Below are 12,774 nucleotides of genomic sequence, written 5' to 3'. Positions count from 1 at the left end.
GCGTGAAACAACGACCTAATGTACCTGCTGAAAGCTGAAGCAAAACCATTGTGCGAGATAAGTAAGAATTCGCCTTGTGACGAAAATTCAAATGTCATGCAGAGCTACTTGATGGTGTGTTTGCCGCAGGTTTTTTAGGCCGTGGCTTCGAAATGAATGAGAGATTGTACCGGTGCTCCTTGATGTCCGCTGCAAAACGCTGCAACGTCGGTAATATAATGAATCGTAATTATCTGGTCCTGAGCCCAAAGCTGCCTTAAAATAGAAACTGAAAGTGTATCGGGCTTTCATTGTGCGGATAGCCAGAACCACGCAGCTTTGTAGTGGTGGCCATTGGCGTGCTTGATTCAACTACCGCAATCGGGGCAAGTCATTCTAAGATGATCGAAGTTTAAACAAATGCTGAGAAAGCGCCGCGTAATCAGAGCATCACGTTTATTTCATCAATCAGGTCCTTCACAACCTGACGCAGCGCAATCTCCGCCACCTTCTCGACCAAGCCTTTGAAAACAGTCGTGGCTGTTTTGAGGAATGTGTTGAAGAGAGGGTCGGCCACCTTGACAGCTTTCAAGCGAACATCGAGACCTTGCATGGATTTTATGCTGAGAGAGCTGAGTGCGAGCATGGTGTCCTTGGTCCTGAGAAAAGAAAAATTTGGTTAGCAAATTCATGTGTGGCCATAGTGTGAGGGAGTTTACACACGTACACACACACCTTCCCGAAAAAGAGCGGCGCAGGGTGGCATGGAGAGGCCTGGAAGTTTAGAAAAATGAAACCGATTTAAAAGGAAAGAGATTTGGTTTCCTTCAGAGATTGAATGTATGCCTTAAGTCTTGGACAGATTTTACTTCGTTGGTTCTCTTTCATTTTTTTTCTCAACTTGAGGAGGCAGCCTCAGTCGCGCGACGATTATTTACGCGACGATTAAGTCGCGTACACAAGGGCCGGCCGCTGTGGCCCAATGGCTCTCCAGTTATTCTGCTCAGCTCGAGGTCACGGATCGTTGCAAATGTTTGCAAGTCTTTGTGTTAATTATGTGCCTATGTAGGCTCCTGTAAATATATTTAAAGTAAAAGAAGTGGTAACACTTCAACGTATTTAAACCGAGTAGTCATGTTAAAGCATGTGTTTAGCCTTGCTGTGTCATGGTTTTGCTGTGCTGGGTTGTCGGCACGTCTGGCGAGGATATTAGTGCGACAGTCGTATTAATTGATGAAGACGACGATGTGAAAAGTACAGCGCGAGAGTTTGTTGTAGTTTAATACGAGGCATGATCAGCTTCGGCGAAGCCATGCCGACTGATAATGTTTATGCCTTCAATGATCTAGCCCAGCGCATCAGTCTGCTTAAACGTATGGCTACTTTACTGGACTTGACCGGCATGACATACTAATGGGTGACTTTAATAGCGTTCGTAAACCGGTTGATCATGGCGGTCCTGAGGAGCGCAGGGACAGGAGCTGTGATGTTTTGTCACGGGTTACTGAAGATGCAGGGCTAATCAATGCAGGAGCTTCATGCCCTGCTTCTCGATAATTCACGCGAATGAAGAGGAACATCACAATCGCTTGCATCAAATTTTTGCATCGTGCACTAGGTTTTCATGGGCTTGTGTTTGAAGCCATACCGGTTTTGTTTATGAATTTTCGATGGTGGTTGCTCGGTCACAATTTAGGCAGCAGTGGGCGCATTGGAAGCTAAACTCATCGGTTGTTAATGAACAAGAGTTTATTAATCTTGTGTGTCCGCAGCAGTGCTATTTTTCTGGTCGCCTACCCTTGTTTGCCGCATGAGAAATGTTCAAGGAATAAGCACGTGTGATAGCTATTGAAACTGGTTCTGTTAAGTCATTTTAAAGAAAAAATCGGCAGCAGGCGCTTAATAAAAGCTTGTGCAGCCTGTTTGAAAGCAAATGTGAAGCACCTTGCTTGTATACGGATGAGATTGTTGGTGTCTAAAGTCAATTACAAAAGAATGATGTGCAGCTACACAGAGATGCCCTAGTTCTATTTCGTTCCAAGCGCGCTTTGAATGGTGAACAGCGGAGACGACAAGCTATATTTTATGAGCGCCGTCATGGGATAGCAAAGCAGATTTTGGGAATGATGTCTAATGGGAACATATCGACAGCTACTAGATAAGTAATATGTGCACATGAGGATTTATAAACGGTGTAGTTTAATGGTAATCCTACTTTACAAAATTAGCGCATTATCGCGCTTTTCACAACGATGGTGACGCCTTTATCAGAAGAGGATTCAGTTGTATTAGCGGCTCTTTCATGGAACTGGTGGTAGGACTAGCACCTTATCAGATACCTCTCTCAAAAACGCCTTGTCCTGACAGGATTTAGAGTGAATTTTGCACAGAATTTCATGCCATCCTCAATCTTATCCTGCTGCAGGTCTTTCACGACGGGTTTTGATGGTGAGGCCCTTTCACAGCCTTTTACAAGAAGCGACATATTCCTATTTCCGAGGAGTCCTGATGAAGAAAAGCTACGCTCAGTGGACGGCTATAGCCCATCTCTTTGGCAAATGTGGATTATAACATTTTTCCTGAAGTTTTATCAAATCGTCTTCAATTCGCAATGTCGGTTCTCATTGGCCCTCACCAGACGAGTGGTTTGTGAGCCCGCTTAATTCAAAGTAACGTACACGTTGCGCTCACTATTCTCGATACTTGCTAGTGCTGCCATGATTAGCTTGCTTTGCCTCAGATCGATCTTGCAAAGGCGTTTGACTACGTTCACCATTCATTCCTGTTTTCTCTTCTTGAGCGAGCGACTTTTGGGTCTACTGTACTTAAAATGGTGTAATTTTGCTACAGCAATTGTTCGACTCGCTTTATTGCTAACGCCCATTTGTCAAGCAGCGTGCTCGTATTCCCTTCCGGGAAGCGAAGCTGCCAGATTTCTTCGCTGTATTTTGCCCTTGATATGGAGGCGTTTTGTTTGAGTGTTCTGTATAAGAGAAATATTATCCACGGCTACTCCGTTTTTTGTGTAATGAAGTCAATCTCCTTGCTGTTGCTGACGATCGTGCTTTTTCTGCATTTACAAGCACAGCATTGACAAAGCTTTATCTAGAATAGATCAAACTGGCATCGTTTCTGGCGCTCAGTTGAATTGCTCGAAAATATCTGGCGTGGTTCCGCTCATGCGGCTCAACGCCACTCAGTTATGCAGCAAAATAATGGGCGTGTGCTCCCTTAAATATCTTGGCGTTCCACTTCATGCATTAAAGTCAAGTGCATATTATTGAAAGAAGCAGGTTTCACCCGCTGAGCGCTATGTTCAGAGCTTTCGTCCCACATCGGCTTCGATTTTTGATTGTGCTCAGGCCAGTAACAGCTTTCTCGAAACAACTTATTATGTACTCTAGGTTGTGCCTGCGCAAGAATTTACTTCCAATACTTTCATTCCATTTTTGCGACTTTAATTTGGGCATCTAGTTTCAAGCCGATACTACGTGATTAACCTTTCAGGCATTTTTCAAACTTTTCAAGTTAAACTTTTGAAACTTTTCACAGTTGGCCCTTTCTTTTTTGGCGATTTTTCTTATCTGAATATTAAAGCACTCTTGCAGTTTAATTTCACGAAAATGTTTCCAAACTTAGTGGTGTCTTCAAATTGTATTGAACGGCCCTCTTTACTAGGCTTCGTGAAGGAAGTTTGTGCATCTGTGGAGTTTTTGACAGTTCGAGTTTCTAACGAGCACTTATTTTCTGTTTCGCGTAATAGTCTAAACCGGGATTCGAATCCGGCCGCGGCTGCATTTCGAAGGAGGCGAAACGCTAAGGCGCCCGTGTGCTGTGCGATGTCAGTGCACGTTAAAGGTCCCCAGGTGGTCTAAATTATTCCGGAGCCCTCCACTACTACACCTCTTTCTTCCTTCTTCTTTCATTCCCTCTCTTATTCCTTCTCTTACCCGCCGATATGTGAGACATACTGCGCCCCTCAAAACCAGTTTTCATTTTCAAAGCGATGCTATTTCCGTCGCCATTTTATCTTTTTGTGTCCTATAGCCTCAAGGTTCATAATGTTTTAACACGAGTGTGCAAAATGACAATTACTCCTTTTACCAAAACCTGTGGGTGGCGTTAGCACCCACCGGTTGCGCTGGTCAACCCAGGACGCATAAGCATACGGGTGGACCTGTTTGGAACTGCTGCCTGCCAGTGCAGCGGTATATTACGTTACCACTGGTGTAGTGGTCACGAGATGCACCCCTGCACTGGCTGGACGTCGCGTGACTAAACGCCTAAACAGCTATCGCTGAATCTCGCGTTACACAGCCGCAACCCTCCTGTGAGTTTTACAGCGATAGCTGTTAGGATCCCGGACCTGGCTTTCTCGTCAGCGTCGCCGTCGGCGTAACCGGCGAACCTGGGTCGCCTAAGCCTACGGGTGCCTCTGTTTGGTACAGCCGTCTGCCAGTGCAGGGGTGTGCATCACGTGACCGCTATACTATTTCGCCAGCAAAATATCCCCTAAAACTAAGCGCGTAAACAGCTATCGATGAACATAGCGTTACACAGTCGTAACCGTCCTCTGAGTTTCTTATCTCAATTACGCAGCGAAGCTCCTCCAATTATGCTCCATGGAAAAACATTTTTGTACCATCGGTGCACTGTCCTCCGTGCAACGTGCCTGAAATCATTGAACACTCTTTTAATAACTGCAAGGATGTGATTTTGTTTTGATATGTGCGGCAAAGGACGCTAAATAAAGACTGTTTTAAATTACCACAGTCTGTACGTTACCTTGTGGCTACTCAATCTGATTACGTACCCAATGGCACGTTTTTTCTCATTGGACTTCATAGCCAGTGCAAAACGCCTATGTTAGACCACAACGCTGAACCTCTTGTTTCACCGAGAAGCCATTTGTACAAAATGATGCTCCGACTATGGGGCATTTAAGATGAAGGAGACTTGCTATCGATCTGGTCTCAGCGGTTGATGCGGCGCCTGTCGTTGCCGCCCTTTTAGTTGTGTTGTCTTATGTCAAGCTTGTACAGCAAGCCACTAGCTGAATGCTTTGTAAATAATCTTTATATCACCTGTTCCTCCACACACATAACCTCGTGTAATAAATACCTCGTGAAAAAAAAAGGGGCGATAACATAGTGCTCTCGTGCAGTGGCCTGGGAAGCTTATGTGTTCGCGCTGCCGACGGTTCGAATCGCAGTCGCGGCAATATTTATAGTTTGCCAAAGGTTACCCTCAAGGTCAAGCTTCACACCAACCCGGTGAGGTCGTTTGACCACGTGAAGTCGTGCGTTCGCATTGAAAAGTTATTTAGCAAATTAGGGACCTTGGCGTTGATTGGCGACAGACTAGACATTGGTGGCTGGCATTATCGGCTTATAATGTTTAAACTATCAGACTCAAGACTCAGACTCAAGTATTGGCGACCTTCAGTTCAGCCACGTGTATCTAGTGCACCTAACACTGAATTGGAAGGTTTTCGTGTATGGACTTGTGACGCAGTGGCGTTGCAAGATAGGCATCTTATGCGTTCCTCAGGGGTGCGATATTATTCGTCTTATATATATATATATATATATATATATATATATATATATATATATATATATATATACACGCAACAATCCTTGGTTGTTTGCCATTTCTTCGGCAATTATATGATGATATCAGACCACCATCCTCACAAACCCTGTCTAGGCAGTAGAGTACTCTGTCTTGAGAGTGCATAGGATGCGCTTAGAAAGCTCGGAATCCAGTCAAGGCGTACTAGGGCAACCCTGCCATTATAACTACTGAGCGGTGTCACTGGCCATGCTTAAACTAGACGATAGGTTGACTTGCAGTTAAAATACGAGAAAAACAATAGAAGAGCGGCAGCTCCTGTCTAGCAAGCTGTTAAGTACGCTGAAAAACTGTGAAGACCAACTTGAACTAAGCGTAGGCCGAAGGTAGCGGTGATACCTTACATTTACACGTTATCACACAACCTTTCAAAGGCAGGCCAGCTTATGACGTGAAAGCCGTTTTTTATGTGCCACACATGCTGCCAAAGCTCTGCAGAATGATGGCCCTGGAGGCAACCCACGAACGTGACTGCGGCAAAAAGCACATGCGGTCTTTTGTTGAATAAACTGAAGGCATAGTGTATCAAATTTCTTTAAGGTGCTGAAAAGTGCACGTTGGAAAAACTGGGAGACGTGCTAACCTCAGGTTAAGGGATCACGCAATGACTGCAAAAAAATGTGCGTGAAAGACAGCCTTTTGAAGATTCCCTGTGAACTCATTTTCTGAGTTGGAAGGACTGCTCGCCCGACCTAGATAACATATACGTTATTAAAAAGAGTAGATCACGTGTTACATAGGAAAGCATAGAATCTGAACTGATTTCTGTACGTGGGGATGGTTTCATCAGCATTGCTGCGATCACCCTGTCAGACAAATCGCGCTGGCGGAGACGATAACCTATGGCTAAAAGAGTGCATACATCTGTGATCCGTTCAGAATAAAAGGTGTTGGACGTTCAGCGTTCGTCCTTGTCTACTCTCCGTCCGTTGTCTCGTATTTTCCGCTGCTGTCGTTATTTCTATTTGTGTGCCAGCACGCCCAAACAGCAGCATTTAATCCACTCGAAACCCCCCATAACGGCGGAGTAGGGGAAAATATCCAGCTTTTAGGTTGGTGCAAATAATTGGTAACAGAGGGAACATTGTGCAATGCCATACTCACTCCTTGATTTGCAGCGTAATCCGCATACATTCCACCTGAACAGAAATGAGCACATCCCGCGATATGAATAGAAAGGACAGAGTCGTGGTGTAGTTGATAGCAAGGTGGCCTGTACCCACGTCGAATGTGATGTTTAGTCCGCGCACGTCGGCGACCATAGAGTTGGGTCCCGTTCTGCGAACGCTTTTCAGACCAGCCATTTTGCCGTCGTGCAGTGCGATGCTTCCGAGCATGGGAATGTCCAAAGTGTTGTTGGGTAAGGCAAGAGGGTCTGCATTAAGAAAACCCACGCCGAGCCGGACTACCTTCACGAAAGCGGACGTGGTGTCTTCCGATGCTTCGCACTTTTCTGCTGCAATACAAAAGAAAAAAATGGCGAGGGGTTTAGCATTGCTAAGCACAAATGTTGTGTGTAAGCCAGGTTTTTTGCAGGTGAACATCATTACCAAGTTCTCCAAAGCGCGATTGAGGTGCCCACTTATCTAGAGAGCCAGTTACACTTGCTGCTTCGAGGTTTACACTTGCTACACAGACGCAAACCGCTGAAACCCGGGGAGTGCGACTAGAAGCGCTTTGGCACTAAAAGGCATACGGCAAGCGGGTTCAGTATTGGTGCGTTTGGAACAGCGTTCGCAATAAAATTTTCACGCTTTTTTATCTCACATAAAACTAGTTGACTTCGGGAATGGGAATACTGGGCAGAAGAAGCATCAGCTGAGAGTTCATTTGCAAAAAATAAAGAAGAGAAGGAGTGAGCGAGAAACATAGGGTGTGTCTAGGATAATTAACAGGGAAGATAATTTGAACTCATATGCAAGAATTTTCACCGAAGATGTCTGGAAATTTTTAACAATACGCTTTTAGTCCATGGCACGTTTTTCATAATATTGCACTTATATTGCTTATAATCTGTTTTAGGCGTTTTGAGTTTTGTTTTGTTACAATTTATGTTATCCTCGTATTGTTATTGTAGTGCCTGTTCTAGCTTTCTATTACTGACCATTGATATATATATATATATATATATATATATATATATATATATATATATATATATATATATATATATATATATATATATATATATATATATATATACACGTGCGTGTGTGCGTGTGTGTGTGTGTGTGTGTGTGTGTGTGTGTGTGTGTGTGTGTGTGTGTGCGTGCGTGTGTGTGTGTGTGTGTGTGTGTGTGTGTGTGCGAAGTGAGTTCACGGGTACGCGACGCGCCACCTTTGCTTCCATAATATGCCATAGGTGTCTGTTGTGTTCCGTTCTCCCGGCCGCCCCCTCCCCATTTTCTTTTCTTCATTTTTCTTTATTTCTTTTCTTTTTAAGCCTTCTGTGTGTCAAGTCCCATGTTATAAGAACACGCGCCCATGCACTGTATGGTCACTCTTGAAAAAGATCGGTCCTCCGATCGAAACGTCCAGTCAAATAAAAATGTTTCCTTAAATCCTTAAATGAAGCGTATACTTCGACATATATATATACACATCGAACATATGACATATGTCATCGATCTCTGCACCCCCCCCCCCCCCCAATATGCAATACCTCACTTAGGGGCTTTTAAGGGATAATAAATGATGATGATGATGAGACGAGAGCTTTTTTTGGTATAGCATTGTAAGCTGTGCATCGCATCAGAATACACTAGCTAAGACATGATTAGCAAAGGCAGGCTAACTAGCAGGCTGGTTAACGAATATTAAGAGGGCCAATGTATTACTACAACTCTTAGTTTCGCCATTTTTTCAGACGTGATGCAGCCAACCGTAACCGATATCGATATGAGTTTTAGTATTTCAGAAGTGTAGGCGCTACTCTGACGAGTTACATGCACTGGAGGCGTTGCTTTTCCTGCAAGCTTTTCGAAAGGAATTGTGTTATGGCGCGATGTAGGCAATATTTGCTTAGCGAGAATGACGAGGATAACTGCTTTTTTGAAACATAAAGCTCCTACGAATATTACTTAAGTTGGGCTACATGCCTATCACCAAACAAGACGACTAACAGTAATAGTTTGAAGTTAAGTTTTCAATATTAGTTTACCAACCTACTAGAAAGCACGCCTTAGATGTATTCAGATGCGCTGCCCCGCTGACAGTGTTTGGTGACAAAGTCCCTCTTCTAACTCAAAAAGCTTGTTTTTAAAAATTTTAGAACATGTTTGGTGAAACACCGTGTATAGGCAGCATGAAGCGTGCGTATTATAGGGATCTAGTTTTCTGAAAACGCTTGTCTAACGCTGTTTAATATCGATTCCATACCTTGACGAGGGAAGGAGAAAAGCCGCGCACGCAAACATTCTGCTGGTGCCGAAAAGCAGCCGCTCCAAGGCTGGGCTCCTGGCAAGCCTGTTTTTGATGGGACCTTGCCGGCTTTATATTTTTTGCCAATTCATAAAGGACGAATTAGAGAAGAAAGGGAGGGGGGGAGTTTACGTGTCGAAGTTCAGGTGGGCGCCGAACAAATCAAAGGACAAAAAAGTCGACGAAAATAAAGAGCCCTAATTTTCAACGACCCATCATTGAACTTAGTTTTGGAGTATAAGTGTCTTGTAGTGATATCTACCACTAACATGTACTCGTGGAAACATAGTGATTTCATTTTATCTAAAGAACCTAAAAAGCTTGGGTATTTGAGGCGCAACTTCACAAATATTCCAAAAGAGTTGAAGGTGTTAATATATAAATCTTCAGTTCGTCCTTTAATAAATTATGCCTATGCTGTCTGGAACCCTCATCAATATTACGACATTAAGCTCACTGAGAGCAATAAAAGAAAATGAGCCAGCTTCATATATCCATGCTATGATCATCATCTCACGTCTACACTCGCTCCTACCTCTACCTCACGGCAGCCGAACGCGATTAAGTGGCTGGTTTCATCCGCCAGGCGTACAGCGCTCCCCTTCACCTAACCCACAACAGCTCTACAGCCGGACTTCCAGCCTTGGGGGTACACACGCAGGACGCGAGATCGGCGAGGCAAAACTCATGCCTCAATACCAGTGTCTTTCCCGAAATCGGGCGCGTCGCTCCATCCTTCACAGACTCATCATTGGATACGATTCACATCACTTGGACCCATTGAGCTCCCCGCTCACATTCACCAAGAACTGGACATCCGTCGCCAAACCCTCAATATGCACCCTGTGCATCACGGAGGACGATGCCGAGCACGGCCCAAGGCATTACACAAGAGATACGGACACTACCGCCTTGCGATACACGTTGTCACATATAATAGGGAGTCTAAAATAAAATTACGAAGGAAAGAGGTGTGAAGAAGGCGGCGTGGATTAACCGAAGACTAAAGAAGTTGAAGAAGAAGCATTCGATGAGGTGGAAAGAGATTTTGGTGGAGATGAGAAGGAGAAGATGACGGCAAGGCTTGTGTGCACTAACGCCAATGCTATAAAAGGGCGAGGGAGAGCGAAGCACTGGGGGGAAGAACAGAGAAGCGGAGGCTCCGGCGGGTCAGGGACGCTTCGGCTGGAGGAGAGCAACTCCGGCTAATGCTCCGGTGACATCGATTTCTACGGCCTCGCATCGTGGACTTCCTGCCGTTCCTGAACCCGTTCCGGGTGTTAACTGAGGACGCTACTACCTGCTACGGCCAGGGGTGCCTCCAGTGCTGTTGTCACCTATACGGGTGGTGCCCCCAACGCCAACGTCAGCGGCATCACCTCCACGGGCGCTTGGACCGGGAGCTTGTGCGACGCAGCTAACGACGCCGCCAGCGACGCCAGTCCAAGCACGTCGAGCGCCACCTAGACGCCGGCTACTAGACCCATACAACGTCGCATCCACACCGAACCAACCGTGAGCCCGAACGCCGACCGCTAACATTAGACCGCTAACATTAGACCGCTAACATTAGACCGCTAACAGTAGAACGCTAACAGTAGAACGCTAGTAGTAGACACTTGTAGTAGTGTTCCGTGTCGTGTGTATTGATAGTATTTGTGTTTTGTTAGTTTTTTTAGGTTTGTGTTTTAGTGTTTGTGTCACATAGGGTGTGTTAAATGTGCGTCTGTGTGGGCGCGCCTGTCACCTGTCGCCTAGTTCATTCTTTCGGTCCGAGTGTTCTCCGGGGAGATCCGTGACAAAGTTAAGTGGCGAGCCTGTGCCAGGATTCATTTCCCTTTTTCTTTTTGCCTTGTCTAGGATCTTTTCGATTTCTCACGCCAGACCAGAATCGACCCCATACCCAAGAAGATGAACCCCGAGTTTAACAAGGGAAGAAGAGCGGCGAGGGCCAAGGCTCTCATCGACCTGCACGCCAACGACGAGCAGGCGCGGTACGTGGACGCTGCCGAATACCAGCGGAACGCCTTCGCAACGGTCGTCATAGAGGCGTCGACCGGCGCCACGAGAACGGCAGCGAGCGTGAGAAGCGCCGGAGCGGAACAAGCGGAGGAGGTGGCCATCGCCCTGGCCATCGCCGACGCAGACTGCTACACGGTGCTGAGTGACTCGAGACAGGCGGTGCGAAACTTCGCCAAAGGCCAAGTCTGCAGGGAGGCCGAGCGCGTACTACGAGCGACCAAACTGCAAGACAGAAGAGTAAGAATCAAGTGGTTTCCGGCGCACGCGTGCGACGCGTCGGAACGCAGTGAGAACCACAATGAGACGGCACACGCAGCGGCGCGAGCGCTAACCAACCGCGCCCCGGCAACACACCGTCCGACGTGGTTCGGAGCCAAGAACCGCATGACGGACTACTGCGAAATCACGAAGGCCTATCGCCTGGCTCGCAGGACTCTCCCACCCCCGCACCCGAGGCTGAGTCGAGCGGAGGCGGTACTACTGAGACAGCTCCAGAACGGATCGCTACCGAGCCCGGGACTGATGCATCGCATATACCCCGAGACCTACCCGACCGATACGTGTAGAATCTACCGGAGGGAGACGGCAGATCGCACGCACATCTTGTGGGACTGCATCAAAAATCCAAAGGAAGCAAGATCAAGAACAATCCCGCCGCGGCTGGAGGCAGCCGCGAAGAGCAACGACCAAGACCAACAGCTATGGGTAGTCCAGCAGGTCCTCGGGGTGCTCGAAAGGCAGGGACCCAGCGAGCCGGCAACGGCGAGCGGAGACCCACGCCGAGTAACGGCAACCTCGTAGACGACGTAGGCCCTCGTCGGGGCGCGCGAGCGCCCAACTGCAGGCACAAATAAAGTTTGCTCCAATCTAATCCAATCCGATTTCTCGACGGCAGAAAGGGTGGATTTGGCAAAAAACGGCCGTGGCTTAGCTTGGTTAAGCCTGGTGATTGCGAAGCAACAGTGTGTTATTCTCGGATCAGCTGGTAGTATGGCTGGTGGTAGTCTTGGGTTATGCTAGTGTTACGGCTTACAGTGAATCATCTAAGAGGAAGTCATCCGTCGAATCCGTGTATGCCGACAAACATTTCCCTCACCAGCGTGACCATTACAAAATCTTCCAGTGTCGATTGGCCGACGGTGCGGTAACACTCCATTTTCTCCGCGTCGTAAGATATGCCGACTCGGTGCTTGCAGTAGCGTTCGTTAAAGTACGGTAGCGTTACGCCGTAATAAATGTTGGGGTTATTGTCCCCGTCTAAAATGCGATACAGTTTGTTGTACGTCTCCTCGTCGTCTTCACGATGCATTAGCGGTAGCTTGTATGTTTCGGCCACGTTGTAGATGGCCAAGTTGTCTGCATAACACCCCCATCGTTCGTCGGTCATCTTAAGTTTGCCCCACTTGTGCATCTGCGTGTCCGGCGTGTCGCTGGTTGCCCCGGGGTCCGGCGGTAGACCCATCTTGCGTCTTACAATGTCGTTCTTGTAGCGCGGTACGCGCTCGTACGCGTCGCCTATAGAGACCTCGTTCAGGTAGCAAAACGCGCCTTTTCTTCGAACGCTCTTGTCTCGGCTGGGGTGTTTCTTCTGCACGCTGTTTTCTTCGCTCTTCGTTTTCCTTCTCTCGAAACGCACGTTCCTTCTCGAGCCGCTGCTGCCGCTGTTCCGGGGTTTCTTGGACACGCCTCTGCCGTTTAGTCGCGTTCAAGCGTTCTGAA

The 12,774-nt window shown here is 46.9% G+C and overlaps 1 protein-coding gene across 1 annotated transcript; it reads right to left on the bottom strand.

The window, feature by feature from the left end:
* Positions 1–421: 421 nt before the first annotated feature.
* On the bottom strand, positions 422–12,517 carry LOC144098032 (uncharacterized). Its single transcript, XM_077630599.1, has 3 exons — positions 12,358–12,517; positions 6,718–7,069; positions 422–638 (listed from the first exon to the last, which is right to left on the bottom strand). Exons 1-3 carry the CDS (start codon positions 12,515–12,517, stop codon positions 422–424), a joined length of 729 nt encoding a protein of 242 aa, XP_077486725.1.
* Between the last annotated feature and the right edge of the window lie 257 nt (positions 12,518–12,774).

Source organism: Amblyomma americanum, chromosome 7, assembly GCF_052857255.1.
Source record: "Amblyomma americanum isolate KBUSLIRL-KWMA chromosome 7, ASM5285725v1, whole genome shotgun sequence".
Taxonomy (NCBI): domain Eukaryota; kingdom Metazoa; phylum Arthropoda; class Arachnida; order Ixodida; family Ixodidae; genus Amblyomma; species Amblyomma americanum.
The sequence above is the reverse complement of the archived record's forward strand: the minus strand, read 5'-3'. Positions and strand labels throughout refer to the sequence as shown.

What these genes read in the sequence shown, in the direction of transcription:
- LOC144098032 (XM_077630599.1), bottom strand. Translation starts at nt 12,517, where the DNA reads ATGGGTCTACCGCCGGACCCCGGGGCAACCAGCGACACGCCGGACACG. An exon ending in CAAGCTACCGCTAATGCATC is followed by an intron (nt 7,070 to 12,357) that starts GTGAAGACGACG and finishes TTTGTATTGCAG; the next exon opens with CAGAAAAGTGCGAAGCATCG. An exon ending in ATTACGCTGCAAATCAAGGA is followed by an intron (nt 639 to 6,717) that starts GTGAGTATGGCA and finishes TTCTTTTCTCAG; the next exon opens with GACCAAGGACACCATGCTCG.